General features: G+C 29.1%; 3 protein-coding genes across 3 annotated transcripts in view; 1 reads left to right on the top strand and 2 right to left on the bottom strand.

The window, feature by feature from the left end:
* Nucleotides 1-22,207, top strand: LOC126549483 (putative methyltransferase NSUN7). The gene is made up of 13 exons (XM_050198789.1): nt 1-451; nt 533-706; nt 2,055-2,350; nt 2,564-2,622; nt 2,697-2,992; nt 3,097-3,283; nt 16,520-16,689; nt 17,586-17,733; nt 18,787-18,939; nt 19,607-19,810; nt 21,066-21,179; nt 21,578-21,717; nt 21,804-22,207. Exons 2-13 carry the CDS (start codon nt 555-557, stop codon nt 22,114-22,116), a joined length of 2,232 nt encoding a protein of 743 aa, XP_050054746.1. The 5' UTR covers nt 1-451; nt 533-554; the 3' UTR covers nt 22,117-22,207.
* Nucleotides 5,364-11,307, bottom strand: LOC114130232 (facilitated trehalose transporter Tret1-like). The gene is made up of 2 exons (XM_027995160.2): nt 10,969-11,307; nt 5,364-7,279 (listed from the first exon to the last, which is right to left on the bottom strand). The coding sequence occupies exons 1-2, from the start codon at nt 11,012-11,014 to the stop codon at nt 5,952-5,954; spliced, it is 1,374 nt and encodes a 457-aa protein (XP_027850961.2). The 5' UTR covers nt 11,015-11,307; the 3' UTR covers nt 5,364-5,951.
* Nucleotides 22,066-27,602, bottom strand: part of LOC114121986 (KAT8 regulatory NSL complex subunit 3) — a 6,150-nt gene continuing 613 nt past the window's right edge. The window contains exons 3-14 of the mRNA XM_050198788.1: nt 27,427-27,579; nt 26,971-27,235; nt 26,761-26,907; nt 26,547-26,685; nt 25,896-26,065; nt 25,236-25,384; nt 25,016-25,163; nt 24,461-24,578; nt 23,864-24,085; nt 23,254-23,358; nt 22,793-23,148; nt 22,066-22,605 (exon numbers count right to left, since the gene is read on the bottom strand). Of these exons, the coding sequence (XP_050054745.1) occupies nt 22,285-22,605; nt 22,793-23,148; nt 23,254-23,358; nt 23,864-24,085; nt 24,461-24,578; nt 25,016-25,163; nt 25,236-25,384; nt 25,896-26,065; nt 26,547-26,685; nt 26,761-26,907; nt 26,971-27,235; nt 27,427-27,579 (2,293 nt within the window). The 3' untranslated portion in view covers nt 22,066-22,284. The remainder of the gene's footprint in view (nt 22,606-22,792; nt 23,149-23,253; nt 23,359-23,863; nt 24,086-24,460; nt 24,579-25,015; nt 25,164-25,235; nt 25,385-25,895; nt 26,066-26,546; nt 26,686-26,760; nt 26,908-26,970; nt 27,236-27,426; nt 27,580-27,602) is intronic.

Here is a 27,602-nt window from a genome sequence, read left to right on the forward strand (position 1 = left end):
ATATAATCGTGCAGTATCTAATATGATTTTTATTTTATATACCTACCTAACCTTTGGTTACATCCTTCTTAAACGCAATACCATTACGATAATCTATTACCTACTTTGTAGTACTTTAACTTTAAATTCAACACGAACCTATTGCTCGTGCCATATAACAAATCAAATTATTCTATAAATGGAACACGAGTGTGTTTTTGGCAATCTATTACCATACGTGTATATCAAAAATGGAGTTAGACATGCGAACATTTTGTGGTTCTCAGTCAATTCCAAATTGCCAGTGTCAGAATAATATCAACAGTTGACCCAGTTTAAATGTATTGTCTTTTATTTTGGACTATTTAAATATTAGATTTATAAAAATATAAAACATATATTGTATTTGAAAAATATGTTTTTGATTAGGGAATTTGATAAAATATAGTAGTGCTGTTAACATTTTTTTTAAGTAATTTTTTTTTTTAATTTTCAAAGTTTATTTCTATTTACAAATATTTAGATAATTATAATATAAATATTTTTTATAAAGCGTTTCAATTACAAAATCAAAAATGGCCGATGTAAACAAAATACTGAAACTTGATAGAGTGTACACAAATTTGGACTATTTAAAAATAACTTTACCCAGTGATCCAGAATGGCAGTTGAGTACTTATAAAAAATTGGTAGAAAAACAAAGAGACATGAGCAAGCAAGAAAATATGTAAGTATTATTTCGCCTGGATACAGTTTCGCAGTTGTTTTAATGTTGATATATTATAATATGATGAATTATTGATATTATTTTCTAAATATATATAGTAATTAGTAGGTCTAAGATTTGTATGCGACAGCATGTTTTTTTTTGTAATTTCTGATTATTGCTTTTGTCAGTAATGTACTCGATTCACTTCATAACCTAACCTAGCCTTCATGACGAAATGAATTGTGGTGTTTTTATTTTGAATATTTTTGCTAATTTTATAAGATAGATCAGCTTTAAAATTTTAAAACACTACGTAATTATTTGTTTAATACATTTCAATAGCGTTAATAGTTAAGAATAATATTTTATTAATTTTAAAACGAATTAATTTTATTTTTGTATATTTTATATATTTTGATACATATAATACTAATTGTACATTTTTAATAAGCTAAATGCATATTTTAAAAACTTGACAATTATTTATTGCATACAAATCTTAATCCTAATAATTAGTTTATTTAGTACTTACGTCCTACCGGCTACCACATACTGTTTTTACATATATTATTGAAAAAGTATGTTAATTTTATTTATGTAGGTACACTGTACAGAGTAGTCATATTTGAATATATTTGTATTAAATCGTGTATTTGTTTGAATTGATTATTTATTAATTTTCTGTACCTATAATTGTCTTAGAAATTATAGTACATAAATATTTCTTTAAAATTATTTAACGGAACCTTATCCTTATGATAGATTAGGACGATTAGGTAGTATAATAATATGCAATTGACGCCAATTGTCAATAAATATTCCTTGTTAAAACCATAAATTATTTATTAGAAGAAAAATATAAATAATAGATAATGGTTTTTAATGTTAACTGAGTATCTTGTAATTAGCAATTACATAATACACAGAAAACAAAATTAAACATAATTAATTATATAGAATTTAATAAGTATTTATGAAATAAAAATATGTATTTTAATTATGATTTACTTAAATGTATATTTTATAAAGAGTTGTTAGTTATATATTTATATTTATATATTGATTGTTGTCTTAGAATTACTTTGTAGAAGTCATTCTTGATAACAAATTAGTCAGTGTTGATAATGTTTATAAGTTAATGTAGGTACCTATTTAAAAAATTTGGGTTTTTCATACATTTTGTAAATAATTTTAATACTGAAGCATATTTGATGATGCTGATACTTTCATTTATATGTAATATTTTTTTAGAAAAAAAGTTTAGAAAGGCTATTATAATAGTTTTATAATTTTATATTTTAATATTAAGATGTTTATAGGTAGTTTACTATTGTTACTATGTATTATACTTGCATATAATTATTAGGGTAGATGATCCAGTTTCAGTGGCATCATCCTTAAAAGTTGGGTATTTATTTGAAACTGCGTTTCATACATCGCCAAAAGAAACTGACAAATTGTTAGATGAAGATTACATATTGGGATATGAAAAGGAAATGGTTGTTGAAGAGTTTGACCGAAGTACTGAGCTCTGGACTAATCGCGAGGTGGTGCTTGCGGCTAAAGTTTTAAGTGCAACAAATCCTAAGAAACATGGTATAAAGTTTGCTTCGGATAATCAGATGAGGAGAGTGTATGACATAATATTTGAAGTATTTAGATGTAAGATTAAAACTATATACGTTTTTGTACTATACGATTTATTTCATATAAACAATAGAAATATTAATTAATGGGATTATCATAAACAATTAATAAAATATATTTATTTTCAAAATAAACAAAGAAAAAAATAATTTAAATTACGAGTAATTTTTTTAAAATAATAAATAATTTAAAATAATTCTAATTATTAAGTCTTATTCTTCTTTTTAGATAGAACAATTATCAACGACATTTTAAATAATATTGATTTTGAAAAAATATACCCAAGTGTAAGATTTTTATTTTCTATTCTTAATTTTGATACTATTGTTATTATATTTAATGTATTTGAATTTTAAAAAAGTACTCTAAGATGACACTTCTTGTATGGCTGATGTCTTTTGACTACTACCGGAATAAATTTAAACCAAGAAAATTAGATGAAAAGGAGATATTGGGTTTCAAGACATTAAAATTGATTGAAATAGCAGACATTCTAAAAGAGATAAAAATTCAACTAGCAGCATCTTTTTCAAAATTTCGAATAAAACATTGCGCCTTATCACTGTCTGATATGTTGCCAAGACATTTACGCAATGAGCGATTCAAAAAATCTTCGGAAACTGTAATTAGTTGTTGGATTAACACATTCTTAACCAGGTGATTTAAATAATTAATTAATAATAATATACCTATGTAATAATATATGTTAAATTATAAAGTTAGATATTTTTGTAATTACACTTATTTATTTTTACTTAAAGCACAGAGAACGTTTTAACTGTATTAAACGAATCAGGACTAACTCAAATGAAAAATGTTGAAGATTTAATTCCCGAAACATTTAAAATGGATCATTTATTGCCTTATTTTATACATATTTATCCAAAAGAAAAATCGGAGTTTTTAAAAAAAATACCATTGTTCCAGAAACATTTATTGATTTTACAGGTATTTATTAATATTATATTATAAAATAAAAATTAGTTATTTATTCTAAGAAATAATCAGTAAAAGAATCGTTTACTATGTAGATAGTTTAAATATATTTTTATTTATTTGTGTTATTCACTATATAGAATTACACGATGCTATAATAATATAGGGACAACTCAATATTTAAAAATTTACTTTTGTTGCCTGCATTCCCATATTTAGAAATAGATAAATAATATTTAATACACAGGTACATTAGAGTTGGTTGTTCATTATGTTTAGGTATTATTTACATGGATTTTATGCAAAATGCATTTTGCTAATATAACATAAATTTAATGTAGAAATCTAGAATTAAACCAATACAAATTAAATCATTTTATAAAAAATAATAATAATGTTTGTTATGAAAGTTGTACAGGTATAATGTATATATTTATTATAAGTTTATAACTATTGTATATTTTGGTATTCGGAATATAATAACTAACTACTTGCATAACCGTAATTTGGGGTAGAGGAGCTTGGGCGTGCTAAGCACATCATTGTTTCATGTTAATTTATATTTTAATAGTAATAGGTATCCATAACCGTAGTCCGTAAGATAACATGGTGAAAAAAAATAGAGGAGCTTTGTTTCACTGGATTCAGCAAACCAGTTTTCTCATATAAATTGCACTCCTAAGACCTTAACTATCTATATATCTACATAGGTTCTTATAGTTAAATATAATAGAGCCTATAAGTATATTTAGAAAATATAATGTAGTATAGCTAATATGATAAAAGTTAAGCTATAATTCAAAAAACTTTTTTATTTATCAGGTATTAAGTGTAATGTTATTACTGTATTTAGATTTAATATTAATTTGTTGGACATTATAATATTAATTATTATTAATTAATACATGGTATTTTTAAAACGATAAAAGGTTAATCAAATGTTGTAACACATAGAGTAGGTACCGTATTAATATATTACACCTAAGTTCCGCCCACACATATAATATATTCTCGAAAAGAAATAATCTATAAAAAAAAAAATGTTTTAAAATATTCATGATTATTATGTAATAAAGACTGTGATAATGTGATTTTATTTATTCAATTAATGGTTATCTTGATTTATATTTTATATATTAAAATATAATTAAATTTTATGCACCTATCAATATGATAGACCATAGAATTTACGCTATTTAAACTCATGCAAATTAAATATCGATTCTAGATTTTTTAAATGTTATACTATAATTTTGTACCCTGTAAAATATGTTTGATGTATACAAAAAAAAAAAAAAAATCAAATATTAAACTATTACTATATTATGTTTAAGCATTTACTATTTAGATAAGCCGAGTAGTGTGAGAAATAAATTAGACAAATTCATGGGATGTATTTACAACGTATAAGTAATTGATTATTTACCAAAACTAACTCATTCTCATTTTATCTATGTTTTAATTGTTTATAATTTATAGATAATAGAATATAGACAATAGAGTTCTGAAAACATTTTAATCTCAACTATTTTACCTTAGAGTATGCAGTTAAAAAATTTAGATGATTGTTAATTTAAAACAAAGAAAATTCTTCATAAATATTCCGGAAATAAAAAGCTTTCAAGTGATATTTTAAATAGCAGTGCAGTAAATACCAAAGTTTATTTTGAAAATAAGTATATTAAGTTCGAAAGCCACCCACTATATAATTTGTATTATTTGTAATCGTTGATATAACTATAATATTTAATGATTGGGTCATTAACCTTTTTTATCAGTAGACAGTAGTCACTAATCAGCAGTGTACTTTGTTTTTGAAAAAAATATTAGTTTTATAATTTTAATATTATCAGAACTGTAATTTTCTACTCGAATAAAACATAATTATAATGTACTCTTATTCGAGGAATAAAGAATTATAGATCTCAGCAAAAAAGTTTAGATAGCAAATTTGAAGTAATCATATATCACGCTTCGATAAAAATAATTACCTACTTCAAAAATGACTATTATATAGATTACACGCACTTGCAAGTAATGCGAGGTACTAAAATTGTTCTGAGGATCTCGATGAGCGTAGAGAAAAACGATATATTGGCAAAATGTTTTTACTTTAAATTATATAATACAAATAGGTTATCAATTTATGTATAAAACATCATTTATAACTTCGATATTTAACATCGATACTACATAGTGTAGATAATAATACATAGTATTATTTACAATTATTGTTATTAATGTGTCTGTATAATATATATTTACATAATTTATCTATCGTTATTTAAAAAAATATACACGTGTAAAATAATGACAACTATAAAATATGATGTATAGTATACAGGAAAAATGATTTTTTACAAATTACGTTGACATTTTGAAATCCGAAATATCCCGTTCGCACCAAAGTCCGATAAATGCCCACATTCCACGTACATGTAACGATAGCGCTTCGACAAAAACGATCTCATCACTTATCCGTTGGGTTTTGACAAAAACGATATCACTTATAATATATCCATCGAGTTTTGGTGGCCGCAATAAACGTGTCTTCGGGCTAACACGCACCGGCCGTCTCCGTCTAAACGCAGCAGGGAGATCGTCCCACCGTGACTATATTATATTATAATACTATTTATATATATATAAAACCTCGTCGTCCTCGATGTCCTGCAGGATTTCAGACCAAATCGTCCGTCTTCCTGAGCTGGGCCTGTATGGCGGCGAACGTCTTGCCCTTGGTCTCGGGCAGCCACAGGCAGCAGCTGATTATGGACGTGAGGCTGAACACGGACGATATCAGATAGTTGCGGTACATGCCGCCGTCGTCGGCCAGCACCGGGTAGATCTTGAGGGCCAGGAACGACGCGACGGTCAGCGTGATGGTGTTGACGGCGTTGGCTATGGACCTGGTGTTGGACGGGAACAGCTCGCAGTTGATGGTGGACAGCAGCGAGCCGAGGCCGAGCGTGTGGGCCACGGACAGCCCGCCGACGGCCAACACGCACAGCCAACCGTACTCGGTGACGTCGTACCCGGTGCACCGGTCCACGTAAAAGTACGCGAATATGGCCGTGTCGAACGCGAAGCAGGACGCGCAGGACACGATCATTAGCGGCCGGCGGCCCACCCGGTCGGCGAGCACGGTGGACGGCAGCGCGGAGAACAGCACCGAGCACGCGAACACCAGCGACAGCTTGTTGGCGTCCACGGCCACGTGCATCTCGGCGAACGTGATGGACGCGTACGATATGAGCGCGGTGACGCCGGCCATCACCCGGAACACGGACAGGCCCTGCACGATGATCAGCGCCTTGAGGCTCACCCAGTCGGTGAACAGTTCGGTGAACGACGCGTTCCGCATCTCCTTGCATATGCACTCCACCACCGAGTCCATCTCGTCGTCCACCGTGCTTCCGGTGTCGTCGCCCCGGAGCCACACCAGCGCCCGTTTGGCGTCGGCCAGCCGGTTTTTCATCACGTAAAAGTGCGGCGACTCGGGAATGGTGGCGAACAGGGCGCAGAACACCACCGGGCCGGCCATCGCGGCGTACGTCAGGTGCCTGTAATCCAGGAACATGCCGGCCGCGTACACGTACAGTATGCCCACGTACATCATTATCTGGAACATGGTGCCCAGGGCGCCCCGGATTTTGGGCCCGGCGATCTCGCCCGCGTACACCGGCAGCACCGTGTACGCGCCGGCCGCCAGCAGGCCCTGCGCGAACCGCACGGCCAACAGCCCCTGAAACGTGTCCACGTACAGCAGGGCCACCCAGGTGGCCAGCGCCATCGGCCCGATGATCTGCAGGCTGGGCTTGCGGCCCCACCGGTCGGCCAGCACGCCGAACGGCAACGATCCCAAGATCAGACCCCAATCGATGACCGACACGAACCACGACGTTTCGTCCACCGACATCGGTATCGGGCTGTCCGGTCCTAGGAGTTCCTCCATGATCGGAGACGTCCAGCCGAGTATTATGCCCACGTTCATTATGGACAGCGATCCTGCGAACGATTTGGACGAGTATATTAGATACTGCACGTGTAAGGTATGGGTGCGTTAAGTACATAATATTATTATCTATAATAGTCGAGTGTTTGGGTTCAATTACGTTTATTCTACGTATATAATACGTCCAGTGTCCTTTACTTTATAGCGAACGATTTTTATTTAATTATTACCATAGTGTTTTTAAATATTTTATCGTATTAACTTAACGTGTTATTGCAGATTTTATGATGCATGTATCATAATAAGTACTGTACTTATAAATTACAATACTTAGAATTCGAGTAGGTAATTGAACTGTAAAATAATAAGTGACAATAAATATTTGTTTGAATTACGTATATGACATAAAGTTTGCGTGCAATTGTTACATAATTTACAGACGAATTAAAATAACATTTTTATCGTTATAATGTTCTATGATTTTTATTATTTTTTAGACGATAACACACGTTTTTAAATTTATATTCTGAAATAGAATATTTTTGGAGTATTTTGATATATTAAAATCGAAATTCGAATGAATAGTTTTTGAATTGTAACTTATAAGTATTTAAGTAAAGTTATAAGTTTAGTGGAGTGGAGTGGTACGATGATACCCTGTAAAATGTTGGTTTACTTCTCCGCTTGTCTAAACTTTAAATATTTATAATTCGAAAACTAATTAAAAATGCATGTTATTCAAAAAAGTAAAAACTTAAAAAATTACTGCGATAAAAAATATTAAAAAATTGTTTAATATCAAATACTATATCAACAATAATTTGAATAATTTTATTGTTTTATTATTTTTTATTAAGTATTTAATTTTAAAACTAGAAAAAAATTTAATGAAGATTAGATTTGGGGGAATTTATTATTATTGTTTTGGGAAGATCTATGTCCCCTAATTTGCACTAATGCGCATTTAGGTTTTTTGAGTTTCATGTAGCCATTTATAAATTAATTTTTATTCTAGTCTTATAGAAATGGTATATTCATAGCAGTATGGATTTTTCTATTTCTCATTCTAGAACTTTATAATTATCCATTAGAATTTTTTTTGGGGGTTTTGGATTTTTAAATGTTTGTAGAAGAGTATGACACCCACACTGGACGGGAGTAGGAGATCAACAACTGATTTATTGTGATACCTATATATAGTAAGACTGTAAGATTTTATTTGACATGTTGATTTGTAGTTTGATGATATAGGGATAATGACTTGTAGGTTTAAATTAGCTTTGCAAAAGCTTTTGTTAATATGAATTTTCCGGGTAAGTTTTTTGTTTAGATCTAAATACTTAGGTACCTACTTATGCAGTGAATAATTAGAATAATAATTCATCTCTTAATACTTGTTTATGATTATTGATTAATAGTTATCTAAATAGTTTATGTATATAATAAGTGCTTTTTAAATATTTGCTTTTAATAATAAAGATAATGAAAACATTATAAAGTTGCTATTATAAAAAATAAAATGACTAGATTTAATTTAAATATAACTAAAAAAATTGTATTTATTGTGGTGTAATAGGTATATAGGTACATTTTATCACGATAAGTCTTGTATATTTCATATTTTAAGCACAGAATACTTCTCTAAGTAAAAGTAATAATTAATTGATTGTTTATAAAATATTAGGTAACTGTAACTTGCCATTTACATATTTTATTGAATCTTATGTTTTTGTTAAATACTATACTATGTACTTTATATTTATTTGTAAACATCTGATAACCATAAAAATTGCCAATATTATTTACTTAGTTGATAGGTACTAGACTTTAAACTTTTTAAAAAGCATATGTCATCATTTGCTTATCTTAAGGTTATTAAAATAAATTACAATAGATACACCTACTCTTAATAAATTTATAAATTTGTTATATTTTATCTTTTTGTCTAGGATTTCTTAAGATTAACAATGAGCTATAAATACGAGTAAGAATGCGTTTACTTTTGAAGTATTAGCATTTCTCATTCACTATACCTACATCTAATACCTAAATAATATATATAATTCGATGTTGCGTAAAAATACATAATGTATTATAATATATAGATAAACTTATAGTAAATTGATAAAAAAGTAAAAGAGACAGGTCGTTCAGCCGTGTTCGGTTATTGCAGTTGTATAGAAAATAAAATATATAAGTTAAACCTGTATACTACGTAATTATTAATTAATAATATCTAGTTAATTTTGTAAGAGATTCATTTTAAACCGATTTATCAATAAATCCGCCAGTCGTGAGTAAAATTACATAGATAAATATGCATTGTTTATTTTAAATACTGATTTACTTTTAAAGTGACGCTTTATGATATAGGTACTCATAAGTTATAACTACCTATATTATGTATTCACTTAAAAAAACCCATGTTATTACTGAATTATCAACTATTAAGAATTAAGTAGTTTAACTATGTTTGATTTAATAGGTTAAAAATATATATCTTTCCTAGAGCTCGAATTAACAAAATAATAATAGATTTTAAAGTAGTTTTGAAGTAGGTATCTAACAAAATAAAGGGTTCTTATTAGAAAATAAGAATTTGTTTATTTTGTTAGGTTATCTTTTATAATTTTAAATTTAAAAAGAAATCAGTTTAATCAGTTTATAGGAATGTAATATTTTTTGACTAGGTATTTATTATTTTCTTGATTAAATTTTTTAACTAACAATAACTATACTTAATTAATTGGCTGATATTATAACATATTAATTTGAAATAACTTTTATATTGTACTTAGGAGAGTTCCTAAATTCAAAACAGTTTCTTTTTAAATTTATTATCAGTCATTTATAGTATAATAAATTATATATTTGACTTATTCGAGCCTATCGCGCCTATCGGATAATAAATAATATAATCAGATTATTATTTTAATTCAATCAATTTTTAATAAAAGATAAAACAAAAATAAAATATTGGATACAGGTACTAATGTTTATCAAGTATCGCCATTTCATTTTATGCAATAAAAAATTGGTTGTGCTACGCCTAAATATTTTTAAAAACCCGAGAGCTTAGTCGTCTGGTGACCCCTACCCATTCGTTAGTTTATTGTTTACAATTCAAAACGTAATAAATTAATAAACGTAGAGGTGTAAAATGTTCAATTATTTATTTAAGCGTTAAGTACATAATTTGAAAAAATTATCTGTTTTTTTTTTTTATTATATTTATAAATCTCTTTAATTAATAAATGTTCCATAAGTTCTTTCCATGAGTGATTTCAATTTATAACATTTTTTGGGTGTAATATTATTAAAACTTGATAAAAATAGTTAGTCCTATTATAATATACATATATATATATATATATAATATATATATATATATATATATATATATGTATAAAAGTTTTTAAACATAATTAGTATATTTTTTAGAATAACAATTTGTCATAAATCATAGAATTTCGCAAAATCTAAAATTATTAAACATAAAAATTTATATGCAAACATATAGGTACCACTTAAATTAATCTAAAATTCAAATACAAATGCTTCAATATACTATTGCATTTTTTATAAATTTTCTTCTTATGCCGTGGAGGTTTAAAAATTGAAAACACATTTTTAAAAATCATTCAATTAAAATTGTATTGTCTATGTAATAAGACGTATAGCCTAAGTAATTCTGACGAACAGATAGTATAATTATTTGCAATGCAATTTGATTTTTTCTTACCTGCAGTTGCAGCCAAAAATTGCCTCAAGATTCCTTTGTTTATCATTTTGTTAGATTAAAACCGATAACAAATAAAAAATAACTTTTGAACAATGGCAAATGTTTGTTGATAAATATCTAACTTTCCAAGACCGTGGAACAAAATTATTACGACTGTTATGGTGCTTTGCTAGTAACGTTTTTTAATTATTTATTATATTTTATTTTAAACATTATTGCTACACGCATATGTGATTATACTAATGTTGGTCAGATCGACGGCTTGGACGAAAGTCGAATACCGAGTGGCAACCGTAGGTCAGGCTCAAACACTTATCGAGACAGACTCTTATCAGTTATCTTTTAACTTGCGAAAACCAACGAGTACTGACGACTATACAACATGAAAAATAAATCTGAACGATATAAAATAATCCCTTTATTAACGAGTGTCACGTGTTCTACACTATATGACAAATAAATCTAATATAGTACTGAAAGTGTTCAATGTTAGATATATTTTGTGCATACATATTTTATACATTATATGTGTATAATAAATATTTAAAATTTAATATTGTTTCCGTTGGGTTTGGTTAATATTAATCTTTCATTAAAGATTTCATCTGATTTATAAAACAGTTATATTGTAGTACAATATAAAACTTTTAGAGGTTTTAATTCAATAATTTAATGCAAATTTATTTGAATATTATAACAATCAAAACTTATTTTCCAATAAGTAAACTTTATATTATAATTCATATAAATTCAACTATTTAACTATTTAAGCATACTTTAATAATTCACAATCTAAGCAATGGTTAGGTTTATCCAACCATACGTCTATTCTATGCTCAAAATTGTAATAGGTACCGATATTAGTATATTTTACTATTTAGTATTAATATTAATTAATATTTAATAGTCGTAGAATTGTCATCTAGTGTCAATAATATAGTCAATAACAATAATAAAAATAACCTCTCATTACTAAACAATTGTTATATTGATTTTTATATAATTATTTAATTTTTCTTATCCATGTAGTATTTGCATTATGATTACCTGTAAGTTATCATTCTTATTTTAAAATCATAATAATATGAAAAAGTAACACCTGTATACATGTAAGAAGTATAAAAATAGAAAACATTATTTGTTTAGAAATATTTAACAATTTTATATGTCTGGGTATAATTTTCATTCTTTTAGTATTTCCTAAGAATACATGATTATAAATGAGAAGTCGTATACATAGATGATAAAATGCATTAAATTTAATAGAAAGAGATAACGTTCCTTTTTTATTACTCTAGGTTCCTCTGATTGTAAATCGAAATGATCAGGAATATATAATAAGAATACAAAACATATTATATGTAATTACTAAATTACGATTCTCATTTGTTTTTCATTCCCAGCTAATTCATGGTATGGTTAAATCTATAATAATATGATATGGATACGTATTAGGATAAATGTGTATCTATCTAATTACCTATGTAATTATATAATATATTTATAATAAGTCAATGACATATAACGATTATCTACGTACAATGTACATAGAAGATTTTTTCAATCTACCAAACATTATTATGGCTGATGATAGAAAAATGAATTATTTTGGATTTCTTCAGTCTGGTCTCCTATAACTGACAAAATCGACTCTTTACAACTTCAGCTACAAGTATGACCCTTAGTTTTTCGCTGTATCTTCTCACATTAATTACTCTCGTTCGCTGTTCTGTATCCCAATTTTTACGAAAAAATCGCAAATTAACATGGTTTGACATAATTTCACTAACTATTACGTAATATATTTTAATTTTTTATTTTAACGTCATTGTTTTTAGGGCTTGTCCAGTTGTTCAGTTATCAGGAATAAGTTAGTTTTTATCTTGTATAGTTTTGTATGATTATTGTATTAAATTCGTTCATAGACTTCAATCCGTCAACAAAAAACGCCAGTTCAGACTTTATTTTTAAGAAATAACTAAAAATATAAAATAATTTAATCGTTATTGTTTTGGAGCGGGCCGTAGGGACAGTCGTTCGGCTCTCGGGTCACCGACCACTGGCTCAGATGATGCGTGTGGCCGTCAACGCCGACGGGCTGCCACTCGAGTCCGCCGTGAACTGCCGACCTCGTCGACCACGTCGTGTTTTGCGTTCGACGTGGTCATTTTTCGCGTACTTTTACGTGGGGACTTGTGCACCACGTACGACTGAATAAGTCACTAAGTGCGCGTGTCAAACTGTCCTCCGCTGTCCACCGTCAACTGCACTGAGCTGTTCTCGTCCAACGCAGTCGACTCCGCCGTGACCGTCCCGTCGTTCCCGACCTTTGAGCTGTACGCCGTAACTATATCTGATGTCGTCGGCGTTGCCTTCTTTTTGGAACTATATATAGTTCCACCTCGGCAGGAACTCGGGCCGAGGATGATGATGATGGCTGACGAGGATGCTGACAAGTGGCATACACGCCAAAGTCGGTTCATTTACACGCATAATATAAGACATATTCGAGCACTTGCATTACATTTTTATTGACTTGTGTCGAGTGTGCGCATAAGACGTTTCACCACTACGTTATTATAATAAGTTATATACATAATAGTTTTATAATTGTGACTATAAAATGACAATAGCATATGGTCCTTATGTAGTTACTGTCCTTAAGTAGATGTCTCGCTCGTTTTAAAGTGTATTGGCCGTCGAAGTAAAAAAAAAAAAAAAAAAAAAAATATAGCCAGGTTAACTACAGTCTATAGAAAACTATAGAAAATCACTGCTAAGCTGTCACATGTGATATATTTGATATTTATTTTGTTCAATCGCCGAATCGCTTATTTATTGCATATTGGTTATAATCGTATGAACTATATAGACATAATATAATCGTGTGTAAGACACTCGTAGATAAATGTATTGTCTTCAAAGCACATCATTTTTCAAATTATTTACTCACTGGATGTTTGCTGAACTATTTATCCATTTTTTCGTTATTAATTATGTTCTGATTTCTCAAAAAAAATTAGTAAACATTTTGATTTTGGGGAGTTAGGCAGACGAACTTTACAATGTCCTTACTTTCATACCGCATAAAGAAATATTAAATGATATTTATATCATGTCATTTGATATTTATTATTTATTAGACTGTATATTGTTCAAAGTTCAAATCTAAACTCGATTTTCAGTTTAATTCATTCGATATTATGTTAACCACATGTACTTATTTAAACAATGTTCACTGAACATAATGTCTAAGTTTAACGTACATGTATCCTATATATACATAAATATATTATGTTTAAATGTGTATTTATATTTCATGTTTTTGAACTACGTATAGGTTAGGTATTCATGTTTGTATTGCGTGTTGCCAATATCATCGTAGAAAAATTAGGTGTATAAAAAATGTTTTTTATCTTTTAATAATAAATGCCAAAAAACAGTTAGCGAGCGTGATAGTATTTTATTCGGTTTAATTTATATCAAAGTGGTGAATGACCCAGTGCTTCAATACATAGTATATATACTATCTATCGAGTTGAGTGTAAATCAAATGTACCTGTTGGCTTGTCCTAAAGTAGTATTAGTAGACAGTATTAATTATATCTATACGCAATAAGTACATAATATGTTAGTACATGATGATTTACGTATGTATTATACTAAATAAAAACCTTGCAAAAAAATATTTGAATTGTTATGATTTATTTGTGTTGTACTCGTATTATACGCTAATATATGGCACATTATTTAAAGTGTTATATTTTATTTTCAATCAAACAAAAGCTGCTTCAACTAGATAAAGTAATGATAACGATAAGTACGTTATATGTATTACCTATTTGCCTATAATAATCATTACGTGTCGATTAGATGTGTTAACTTCGAAGTCCTCCCCCGTGGCAATCCGATTGGGGCCTTCACCTTGGGTCGCACTACGTTGTTCGGGAGCCGTGCTTTTTGAAATATGCTTAATATGCAATACACACACATTAATTTTCAACTAAGTTTTTTTTTTTTTAATATTATTCAGACATACTTTTAACTTATTGTAATTATTCGATATTTACAAAATAATTCTTCAACACAATACATTCTTTACTATATTATACAAACTATGATAAAATTATTTGTATTAAATAAATATTTCAAAATATATTTATTGTTTATTGGTATCATACATATTCTATGTAAAACATTTCAATAGCCGGAAAGTATTAAAAATATCGAAAATATATCAATAATAAATGCAACAATAACCAAAAATAAATAAAGACATATATATAATGCATAATAAAGATTCGACATTACTGTGAATATTTTAATAGTTATTAAAATGTATACCATTGAAATTAGACATTTATGATGAGTCGGGGTGGATGTAGTTTTGGACTCTGACATCAGTAAAATTAAAATAAGAAAAATAAATAAATATTAGAAAGCATCGTAATCATATTGCGATACCTAGAATTTTCGTATCATTTAACAAATATTAAAATAAAACGGACTATGCACGTCTTAATTAATTAGTGCGCGATGACAGTATGAGTTTTTTAAACCAAACAAAACATATTTAATTAATAATAGGTATCAAGGGCGTATTGTTCTATTTATTACTGCGAGCATGCGTAGACAATAGAATTCCACTACTGCGAAGTGCGAGTGATAGATGTATGAATTCTCTTGTCAGACTGTCAGAGTCTAAACTTCTTCATAAATTAGTCTGTAAAGTTAATTGGACTTAGAGTCCACAACTCGAGACAACTTCAGTTCATCTGAAACGTGTATTTCAGTCCGCTATTTGTGTTCATAATTTAAGTCCGATACGTATTAAATATATTTAGGAGTATAGGACATGTATATACACTGTGCATAGGTATACTGTTTTTTTACAAATATATTACATTATAATGTAAAACAATATAATTTATATAATAGTACCGTAAGTCACAACTATCGTAGATGCCCGAAGAGCCTCGATTTTGTACATACCAGCTATAGACATTTAAAAATTACATAAATAATACACAAGATTATAAGAATGTTTAATTATGATATTTTATAATGATTTTATACTTAGAAAATAAATAATTTCTACGAGTTTATCATAAAATATATATTCTGGGTATACGACGTGGGTACGAGCTATTTAGTATTTAGATTTTAGTCGGTAGTCAAAAACTAAAGATTAATCTAAATGAAAATTATCCAATCCCTATGGCCCCTAATCATGGAAAATTCCTCAATACTACACTGATCGGATTGAATTGTTAATTAAAAAATAATGTTTCTCACTTAATCGAAATACAAAATATACGTTTATAGCAATAATACACACCACACACGCACACGCACACACGCTTACACTCACAACATTCAAAACGATTTTTGTGTCAATATCCAACATTTAATTTTTTAAGACGAAATCATAAATTATAAAAATCATAATGTGTATTGTATATATATATACATTATACACGGTACCTGCTGCATGATATATATATATGTTAGTTGCCAAATATAAATAACAATGTTTCGTATTGTATAACAGGAACGCAGATATTGTTTGGGCCCCGCCATGCTGGACCGGACGATGAGCGCCAACAAGCTGTGCGGTAACGTAGCTCAGACGCATTTTACGATTCAGACGGCGGTCGCTTACCTGGCGTCTCTGTTGTTCAGACGAAAGCAATCGCTGATCGTTTACGGGGCCGCCGAAAGGTTTGAAAAAGCATAATATTTTACATTGTACCGAGCACAGTTTACGTACAGTGTATACGACAATAAAGGTCACACGAAACAAATTCTATAGCGATAATATGATGATCATGAATTCGACTCGAATTTTTTTTTTTACTGTATTATTATTTATTAAGGATTTATTACCACACTCGTTTTTGAAAAATTCAAATTGATGTACTTTTTCTACGGATGCGCTACAAAACAATTTTTTTTTTTAATTGCAACCTAAAGATTTGAATCGTTTTTTTCTTCTTTTTTTTTTTTTATAAATTTTTTATTTTTGCGTTTCCTATAAAAATTGACTGATCGAAAGTGATTTAAAGTTTCAACAATATATAAAATCGCGTGAAATTATTCTGTAAATATATGCTGTTACAATGACTATATGCACCTAAATTATATCGAAATTTTATAATTCACTCTCGCAATCAATTTTTATGAAAATACCTATTTTATAAGAGGGTAGTTTAAAAACAATAATATCGTTCAAATTCAATTTGGAAAAAACACTGTTTTACTAGATTTTCCAAACAAATAAGATTAAAAATTTGAAGTTTTCATAAACTTAAATGTATTAATAAGTCTACTTTTATGTCGTTGGACAATCCAAATGAAATTTAAAGTCACGAGTTCCAAATATTTCGTGTTAAGTACTTATTATTATTGTTGAACACACTGTACGGTAGGTAAACTACGATGTATAAGCAGTAAGCAAAGATTTACTTAAGGTATATACCTATATTGATTTGCTATTAATTTTCTCCTAATATGCTATCGAAATATTGTATCAATCGATTGTTATATATACCTATCACAAAATTTATATCATTATTATTATAAACTAATAACTTGTGTTCATTTTATATTCGTTCAAGGAAAAACGACTATAACAACTATTTTATTAGCTTGGGCGTGCAGAACTGTAAATTACTCACCGAAGATTTTCTCCAGTCAAGTTCTAATAATCAGCTGTCACTGGATATCGTGTCCGTTCTAGCTACACCGCCAAATACCAATACTGGGGTAAGATTGTCGCAATATATTACCACTTAGGTGTATTATTAATCAGTAACGTACCACTATAATGACTTAATGACTAAAAATAGAACGATCCAAATTGTACAATTAAATACTCTATACTTTTTAGTTAAATACATTTATTTTAAATTAATCACCCAAGCCTCCCCCTCAATATCCATCTATGGTGCTGAGTGCTGAGACAAAAGCTTATTGATACAAAGTGTAAAACGGTACTGACAGTACTGTAATTCCTATATTTTATTTTGAGTATTCAATGCAGTGTTTTCCCGTATAGAAAATCATTTGGTAAAGAAGTAGATTATTCATTAAATAACTGAGCCAAACAATTTTTTTCTCGAAATCTAAATTGTTGCTTTATTTAATGATAATAAATATATCAATGTTATAGAAAACATAAATTTATTATATTTTCCTTAAGACTTGCCACACTACGCACATATGGTAGTGGATGATTAATTATAATTTATAAAATATTACTTTACGGATATTGTTTGCGAATGACGAGGCGCCGAGGACTACCGGTAAATCATTTTTATCAAACTAATAACACCGATAAAACTAAAATGTTGAGATTTTGAAAATAAATAATTATACCTATTTTGAACAGAGAAGAAATTATTTTAATTCAATTTTAAGGCGTCAGCGTATTATTAAAGGTGTATTACTTAACGCTTTTACTACCTTTTCTTCTTTTAAATTTTTTAGAGAGTTAATGAAAAGTCCCAAAGTAACACTTTTTAGAGTAAAAATAAAAATAAAATACGCGTACGATCGATGTTTACAAATTCACAATTAGGTAGGTATGAAATTTTAAGCTTTTCATTAAACAACGCATCCATAAAAAAATATTGTTTTTATTTATCAATACATAGAAGTACTCAATAGTTAAAATACACGTTTATAAATTATACGTATAGTAAGTGGGTGAATTTCTGGAAATGTACTATACAAGAACCGTGAAATGCTTGCGAAGTATAATATTATACACAATACACCGTACATCGACTTAGTGTAAAATTACATACATGTGTACAGGTCACGGATCCCGTTCAGTTGGTGTGTTCAAAAGGCGGAGACCTGACGTTGCTCAGGGCAGTGGCGTCGTTGGACTACACAGAAGAGTCGTCGAACATACCTTGCATGTTGGACCAGAGGGACACTCTGCGGATGGCCATGTCTAAGCCACAGGTCGCGTAATCCGACGATAATATATAATATATTACGATTTAAATTTTAAACTGTCTATATTTTGGGCATAACTACCCAGGGGTACCTATACATATAAATATATAGCTGTAGAAACTAACCGCACAACTGTTTAGCTAAACCCTTGAAGATTTACACAAAAAGAAAATCCGAACTTATCGATCAAAACGCGTCTTCGTCCAATTATTAAAGCGTCCTCTCATAGTTAGTCACTACTAAAATATCTGCTCATTCTTTACAAAGCCCTCTCGCTTCTAACAGTGCAAAGTGTAATTTCAGTGCGCTCGTCTCCACGAGTCACGAACTATACGTTCGCACTATAATTTTAGCACTTCGACGTGTCTCTGAAAGATAACTGAAGTGTAAATGGTGCCACAACCTAATTTCTGGACGAATAAACACAGCTATACGAGTATAGGTACATCAATGTACAAATGGTAAATGGATTTTTCAAACAAGCTTCGTCGACTCGCTAAAACTTTTACTTATTGAAAATTAATTTACTGTTTGCGAAATTTATTTATGTTAATAATAATAATAAACACGTTTATAATTTTTTTAATTAAAATATTGTCTTTTTATCACAGTTACGATGTAAGTGGTAAATAGAACCGTATGCCTATTAAAATATATACGTTGTACGTAATAGGTGCAAATCGTAGTGTACGAAACGCATTCCCGATTGGAGTTGGAAAACGGTGGCATGGTCAAGGCGGTGGTAGAAGAGATGAACGGATGGGCGTACGAGAAGCACAATATGGATAGTTATTCATCAGTGAGCGCCGACGATAGCAACAAATTCAGCACTTCCGTTGAAACACCCTGGCGACCGGCGGTTTTCCATCCGGTTCAGGTTTGTGCTATACGTTATACCTAGTACAATAGTATAATATGTACTGCATATTTACAGTATATTCATCGGTCATGACTATATAAAAAAATAAATGCAGTCGATAGATAATTACGTCTACTTTTATTAATGAACCGATTTTTTGTCAGATAGTTAATTGTAATGCAAAGAAGAATCCGTTTACAAAAAGTATACGTATACGAAAACTTCTTTTAATACATATAATGCAAACCGAGTTCAAAATTTTTTTAATTTTAAGAGTTATTTAACATTATACCTTAAACCTTAAGGGATACAAAGATTGAGAGTGGAAAATTCTCATTATCTAACTTGTAAAAATGTACTGTTTTTCATATCAATAATTACTTCATAGTTTATGAAACTGTAAACATCTATATATTATAGGTACGTAGGTACCTATTAGGTAAGATTTTTCTTATTATAAATTAACACAGCATTTAATTATAATATTATTTATTTTTAAATAGTAAGACGTTTGTTTATAAACCTATTACCATTTACCTATGCGTACATAGGTACCTACTACCTATTATAATATATTATTCAATTTATATTTCAGTATTTTTGTTTTTAAGCGTACCTATTCTTCAACAATTGAATTACTTCATATACAGTACACGATGTCACGATAAGATACTATACACGTTGTGTTTCTTCAAGTTTAATCGTATTTATCAAAGTAATTTTTTTGGTAGTAATTATCAGAGTCAAATTTATGTTTTTATCACCTGGTATATTATTACGATATTATATTCTATTGTTGGTATTGCTAGGTCGAGTTTACATTTGTCCAAAGCGGTAAAGCTCAATCCAACTTTAATGAGATATTTGCAAAGTTAAAGTATTTATTTATCATCGCTAAATAAGACTAAGGAGCTTGTTTATACATATTACTAGATACTTACCAGTTACCAATAGGTAAAGTGTTGTAAAATGTTAACACCTTAAAAACAGTAGGTAGGTACCTGCAAATTTAAATATCTAATCTAAAATTCTAAAATAGGTTCTTTTGAATAATAATAATTAATAATATAAAAAAATTTAACATTTTTAAATATTTGTCCCAAATACGTTTTGATGTTAATTTTCTCTTTTAAGACGTGAATACTAAAAATGTTATTTAGCTGTAAGTTAGTGCATTCTAGAAAAGAAAAACTTCTTAATACGACAGAAATTAGGAACATTGAAGATGCCTTTGTTAAAAATAACACACACCTGTGTCATAATTCACATTAAGATTCCAGACAAGGATCGTTTTGAGACGATGATACTGTATCCGGATAAGACAATCGAGAATATGGAAAAAAATCATGTTACTGGAAGTCTTTATTTAGCAGCCGTCAAAAGAGTGGTGAGTAGTATACAATGTAATTAGCTACCATTCAAGTTGAACCAATGCAATTTGTTCAAAATTAACAAATATGTACCTACATATAGCTATAGTCTTACCGTGTGTATCTGAGTAAATCCTTCAGCATGAACTTTTTAAAATAACTATTAATTATTATTGTATTAAAGAGACGCCTTAATCGTTATTATTTTAAATATTTTATGGTTTTTAATTAAACTCGAAATAAGAAAAATATTCAACCGTTATTAACTTACACACATATTAAAATTGTTTTGAGAGTTTGTAAAATCAGAAAGGAAGCCGGCAGGAGTATATTTCTATATAATAACAGAGCAGACATATTGTACCTATGCAAATACCTGCACTGTCCAGCATTGTACGTTGTTATCGTTTTCAAGGAATTGATGACTTTCGACGCGAACCATTTGATACGAATGGCCGAGCAAAGAGGACTGTTCGGCAAGCCCGTGAAGGGACGCAAACAGAAGATTCCCAGTCCCGTTATATTGTTGTCTCTGACTAATAGCGATGAACCCAGGTGACACACTCTGAACGATTGATGAATAATAATAAAAAAAAATTAATAAACGAATTTTATCAAATCACGTAACGTATTTATTTTAGAGTCATGTTGAAATTCGAACAAATGCACGTTTTGGTGCCCACACACGCATTTCGACAACGTTGTGCCGACGAGACACTACAATGTCCTCGTTTTGGTAAACCGTACGACAAGACTTCTGTGGCTACCCGCTGGTGGAGAATAAGCATACGCCAAGTAATCAAAGCGCTGAGGAAACCTTTTTTTGTATGGACCAAAGTGCAGATGGTTAGGTTTGGAAAACGTACAAACAGAACACCGCTGAGATTGAAAAAAGTCACAACATCTTTCAAACCGCCAAAAACAAAACGGATTTATTTGAATTCATACATATGAATGTGACGCATAGTATAATTAATTTAATACATCAATAATAATATGTAATATCATATATTAAAAACATAAATATAAATATTTTATTAACTAACTTGCATTTGTTAACAGCGACTTGTAAAGTTCGTGTGTGCGCTTTTCTCCATCACTATATAGTCTTAAGATTTGGTATTATATTATTTTCTTGAATTTTTGTGTGGTAGCCATTGTTTTAATTTTATTCAACTGTATTTGTTGTCCAGATGCACTTTTAAGTATTTTGAGATTACCGTCTTGTATTTGACGGATAGATACGGTTTTTGGCACAATCCTAGAGTTTATTCCTCCATCGATTCTTCTTATTCTATTAGCTGAGATAGGTAATCTGTTCACAAATTGAATATTTCCCGTATTTTGACTGGGAACAGAGAATGTTTGGTAACCACTGGGTATTAGGCTTTTTGGCGCTTTGTTCACTACTAGTTTTACTTTGGAAGGTGAATCATATGCAACCTATTAAATTTAAAAATATAAAATATTATAAAAATTAAAAACGATGTGTTTACTTGTTGTTTAGAGTATAGAGCTCTGATACAACTGTGGTATTTTATATTATATACATATTTAAGAGTATATTACATGATTACACAGAACATGTCAACTCAAGTCTTATTAAGTAATTGATAGTTAATATACACACCTGTTTAATGTTTAGACGTTCAGGAATTGAAGTCCTAGACACTGAAGGACATACAACGTCAAGATCTTCGTCTTCATCAACAGGTTCTTCTTTGACAACCATTTTCCGATCATTAAATTCGTTTATATTTGTAATGAAATAGGGACCGTTATCAACGCTTTGCTTTACTTCTTCTTCTTGGGGTTCATCTGCAAAGACTATTGGCATATCTAATATTTGATCAGGTGTGATTTCTTCCATGACAGGAGCAGTCGTTTGATTATGTAATGACTGAAAATTTGAACTGCACACTACAATATTTTTTTGGTCTGGTGTGATCATTACAGGTGAACCATTCATAGATGTTAAAGATGAAGCTATAGTGTTTTAGGGAATAATAGATAATTAGTGGATGAAAATACAATACACATAAAAGCATTAAATTCAACACTAATATGTATTAATGTAAAGCTGGAACATACTTGTTTGAGAAACATTAAAATTGAAATTGTCTTGTTCTTGTAACAATTCTGCTAGAGTAGAAAATTTTTGATTTCCTAATTTTGGTATAAACATTTCTTCTTGTTCTGAAAAATAAATTTAAATTATCTTAAAAACATTTAAATTTTTTATAACAATTTTCACTACATTCCTAACAGTATCTGTTTAATAATTCTTCCTCAATACTACTATTGCAGTAGTATATTATGGCCATTGATTAAATACAAATATTGTTTATTTAATCAATGATATATGGTATAACAGCATCTTTACAACTTTATTATAACACTATGTATATGTAATGCCAATTTAATAATTTATTGCTCATTATTTTAATTAGGACTTCACTTACTGTAGCGTATGACGATAGTAGATAGGAAGTATCAAGTATGAAGTAAGTATCTATACATGTTTTCTGCTATCATGCACAAAAAGTGAGTAGAACCCAAATTAAAACAATGAGCAATGAACTAGTGTTGCCAAGTTATAACAAACTTAATCAATGTAAAAATTAAAAATCATCCATTCGTGTGTATGAAGTTATAAAAAGTAAAATTTGGGATTTACATAATATTATCTAAAATAACTTACGAATATTATTTATGGTAGAGTCAGGATTTTCACACTGAAGATAATATTCTTGATTCACACCAGATGAAGGTGGGGGCATAAGTTCTTCATCTTTAATCATTACATTGGAAGAACCCGGTGTTTTGATAGTTTTGCGGTTTGCAGTTTGTCTCTTTGGAGTTTGTTTGTTGGGAGAAACCATAAGTTTCTGATTTCCTTTATTGAGGCGTGCTAAAGGTTTGTCTAATTTAAAACAAAAAATGTATTTACTTTTTAAGTTCTAATTTTAGATTTATAGAAACAAAAAGTTCAAGTTAAATATAAAGATGCTATGAAAGTTTGTAACCATAAAATTATATAATGTACATTGTGCATTGTAAAGCTAGTTTAATACAATATCTATACTCTGTCAGGAGTGAGAACACACCATGGCCTGATGAAAATAGGCATTTTGGCTTTTTTTTGAACAGAGTATAGTTTTTAACTTAAAAAATTTTTTCATAAAATATTGTTTTTGTATAATATTATACATTTTTATTACTGTTTTCTAAAATATTTTTTCTCCTAATATTTAACCCATATAAAAATAAATTATAAATAAAAGTTATAATATCTTACTATTAGGTTTCTTTTTAGAGAATACGGGCTTTTTAAAATCTGTATTTTCAATATCAGGCTTGCGAATTATTTTTGGCGAAGGTTCTAAAATGTCTTTTAAGAAAATTCCAATTTCTTCCTGTAAAAAAAAAAAAAACCTATAAATATTTGTTATTAAGAGGATGTTATACCTTCATGTGTTGACATTGTCTTATAACATACAAAATTTGAAATTTATGTTCAGTTGAACCAATTTTGTGTTGATTGCTTGAATATTAGAGTGAATTCACCTACACTCAAAACATTTTCTTTGTTTTCTCATTGGTATTTTATAATATTTTAATTTTTGAATGCATCAAGAGTATTTTTATATTTGATCATTTCATATACTTATAACAACGTAAAAATACCAATAAAAAAACACAAATAAGTTAGATGATATATCAATTCATACTAATATTTAAGCTAACAACAAAAAATTGGTTCTGCTAAATTAAATGTTTCACATTTGTAAGACAGAAACAGCACCACATGCGGATGTGACATTCCATTTATAGCGTTAAGTTAAAAGTATACCAAAACACATCTGTCAACTAGTTTTTGAGTGACTGCTTCTTTCATCTTAGTAGTATGGTTCATGACCAATTCGTCATTGGCACCACCAACTAATATGTGATTGGTCTTACATTTAAGCTTTACTCTTAGCTCTTCCATATCCAAAACCCTAAACAATTTAGAAATTTATGTTAAGAATAATTTATATTCTATGTACTAATAAAAATAAGTAACAACATACGGTGAAAATATGCTGAGTTGGCCGGTCACAAAAACTGTAGGACATTCAAGTCCCAAAATACAATCACCTTCGTAACCTCTTTTTACCTCAGATGAATTAACAATGAATCCAATACATACTAATCCTTCAACTTTTTCTAGAACAGCTACCTAAAAGATGTAAAAAAATAATAGTTTATGCTTATAATAATAAATGTGTGATTAAAAATTAAAACTTGGAAGTAATTATACAAATTGTATGCCTATTACATTTGTAATGTACTTTTTTATTTTAATACTATTTATAAACTATATTTATTTAAATGTATTATTTGATAGTAAGTAATATATCATGTAAACATAATCATGATGGAAGATTCACAAATGAAAAAAATACATATAGTATTTGTATTAGTGTAGTGTTGTTTTTAATAACTTAAATTCATTGTATAGTTTATTAATTGTTTAATCCAACCCAAATTATAACTTATAACAGTTATAACTAATATTTTTGTTTTTTTTTCTATATGTAAGTTGATTACAAAACAATTCTCTATATTAGTCAGTTTTCTTTTTCCTTAACTAATATATCAATATTGCAATTATATTTCCATTAATGTTAATATTTATAATTATTTAAATATTATGTTGACAAAAGTATGGATTAGTAAAATATATTTACTTGACAAGCTATAGCAGCACTGACTCCAACACCAGCCAGTATAATAGGCCGGTTGGGATCTTCAGATCGTACTGATACAACTTTACTTCTTGCAGCATCTACCATGGCCTCTAAACTGGTTTCTATATCTAATTCTTCTTCACGAGAGTATTCTTCATAATCCCATGGTACTATAATGCAATAGTCATTAATATTAATGTTTATTATTTTATTTTTTTATTATTATTAAGTTGACTAAAAAATTATTTATATATTTGTACAAGGAAAACAAAAATCCATGACACTATTTAATCATTCAATTTTTGTGAATGTAGTTGTTAAACAAGTATGCTTAGATAGACCTCTAAACTATTTACAAAGAAGTAGGGTATGTGTGTATAACAATTATTAAAAAATATTCTATAGTAAAATAAATAAATATGTAATAAACTAATTATGAAAATAATAAATAAAGTAGCACAATTTTTGGAAGAAATCAGATGTTTTTTGTTGTTTGATAAAGACCTATCTATAAAGTTTTCAGTTATGTTGAGCACAGAAAAGATTCCATAGTATGTTTTATATTATTGTTTTAAAAAATATCATAAAAATTGATTGAAAAAATGAGTGTACAGGTCTTAAATGATCATTCAAAATATAAGCTTTGTTTACCTTTCGCTGCCAAAGCAACATCTACTTCTGCTAAGTATGATAAATCATTCATCCAATCATAAATCCTTGTATTTGGTTGTATACAATACCCAGGAAAGTCAGGTACTAATATGATGACAGGATTTTTTGGTAATTTTAGCTAAAATATTTTTTACAACTTTACTTAATTGAATATAAATTATCACATAATGTTTAAAGCATTTATAATACTTACAGGTGGATAAGTTATCAGCATATAGTTAAAAGGATCAACAGGTTCATCTAGGTTAATTGATTTTGATTTAATTTCTTCCTTTGAACGTCCAATTGAATTTGCTGATATCATATCATTGACAAATGTTGGAGCAACTTGTTTTAATTTCTATAAAAAAAAAAGTTATCATACATAATAAGTTAAACGGAAATAATAAAATTAAATAAATACCTCTAATATATCAATGTAGGATGCAAGATAGTCATCTGGTAAATTTGAAATGAATAATCCATGCAACCATTGTGACAATGATATGTCCCAGTGAGTGTAATTGGTTAATAAATGGTGCATTTCAGCCACTGATTTTTCAGTACTGATGATTTTTTGAACATACTCTTGTACAGTACCTTCATACGTTAATCTTGATAAACGATTTGTGTATAAAATAGATAGTGCTCTTTCAAACAAAGTTCGTTCCAATTTGTTCCACCGCTGTCTATAATAAATAAAAATATAAATTAACATACCTCATATTTTTATTTGGTTCTAAATTAAACTGATTAAAAATATGTCAATGACTAAGTAATATTATTATATGCAATTGTACAAGACAATTGTGAATTGCATTCACAATTATGCAGTTATATATTTAATTACTCGAAAAAGTATTGAAAGTTGCAAACATACTTATTAATATTATCTTCCCACGTTTCTGGGTCTCTAGGTAACTTTGAATTTCTGTATGATTCTATTGATTTAGGTTCAACTTCAGGTCTGTATGTTAATAACTTCACATCTTTGTCAATAGTTTCAACGTCAATTTCATCAGTAGAATTTTCACTAAAAAGAAAATATATATTGAG

Source organism: Aphis gossypii, chromosome 1 (genome assembly GCF_020184175.1).
Source record: "Aphis gossypii isolate Hap1 chromosome 1, ASM2018417v2, whole genome shotgun sequence".
In the NCBI taxonomy this organism is placed as follows: domain Eukaryota; kingdom Metazoa; phylum Arthropoda; class Insecta; order Hemiptera; family Aphididae; genus Aphis; species Aphis gossypii.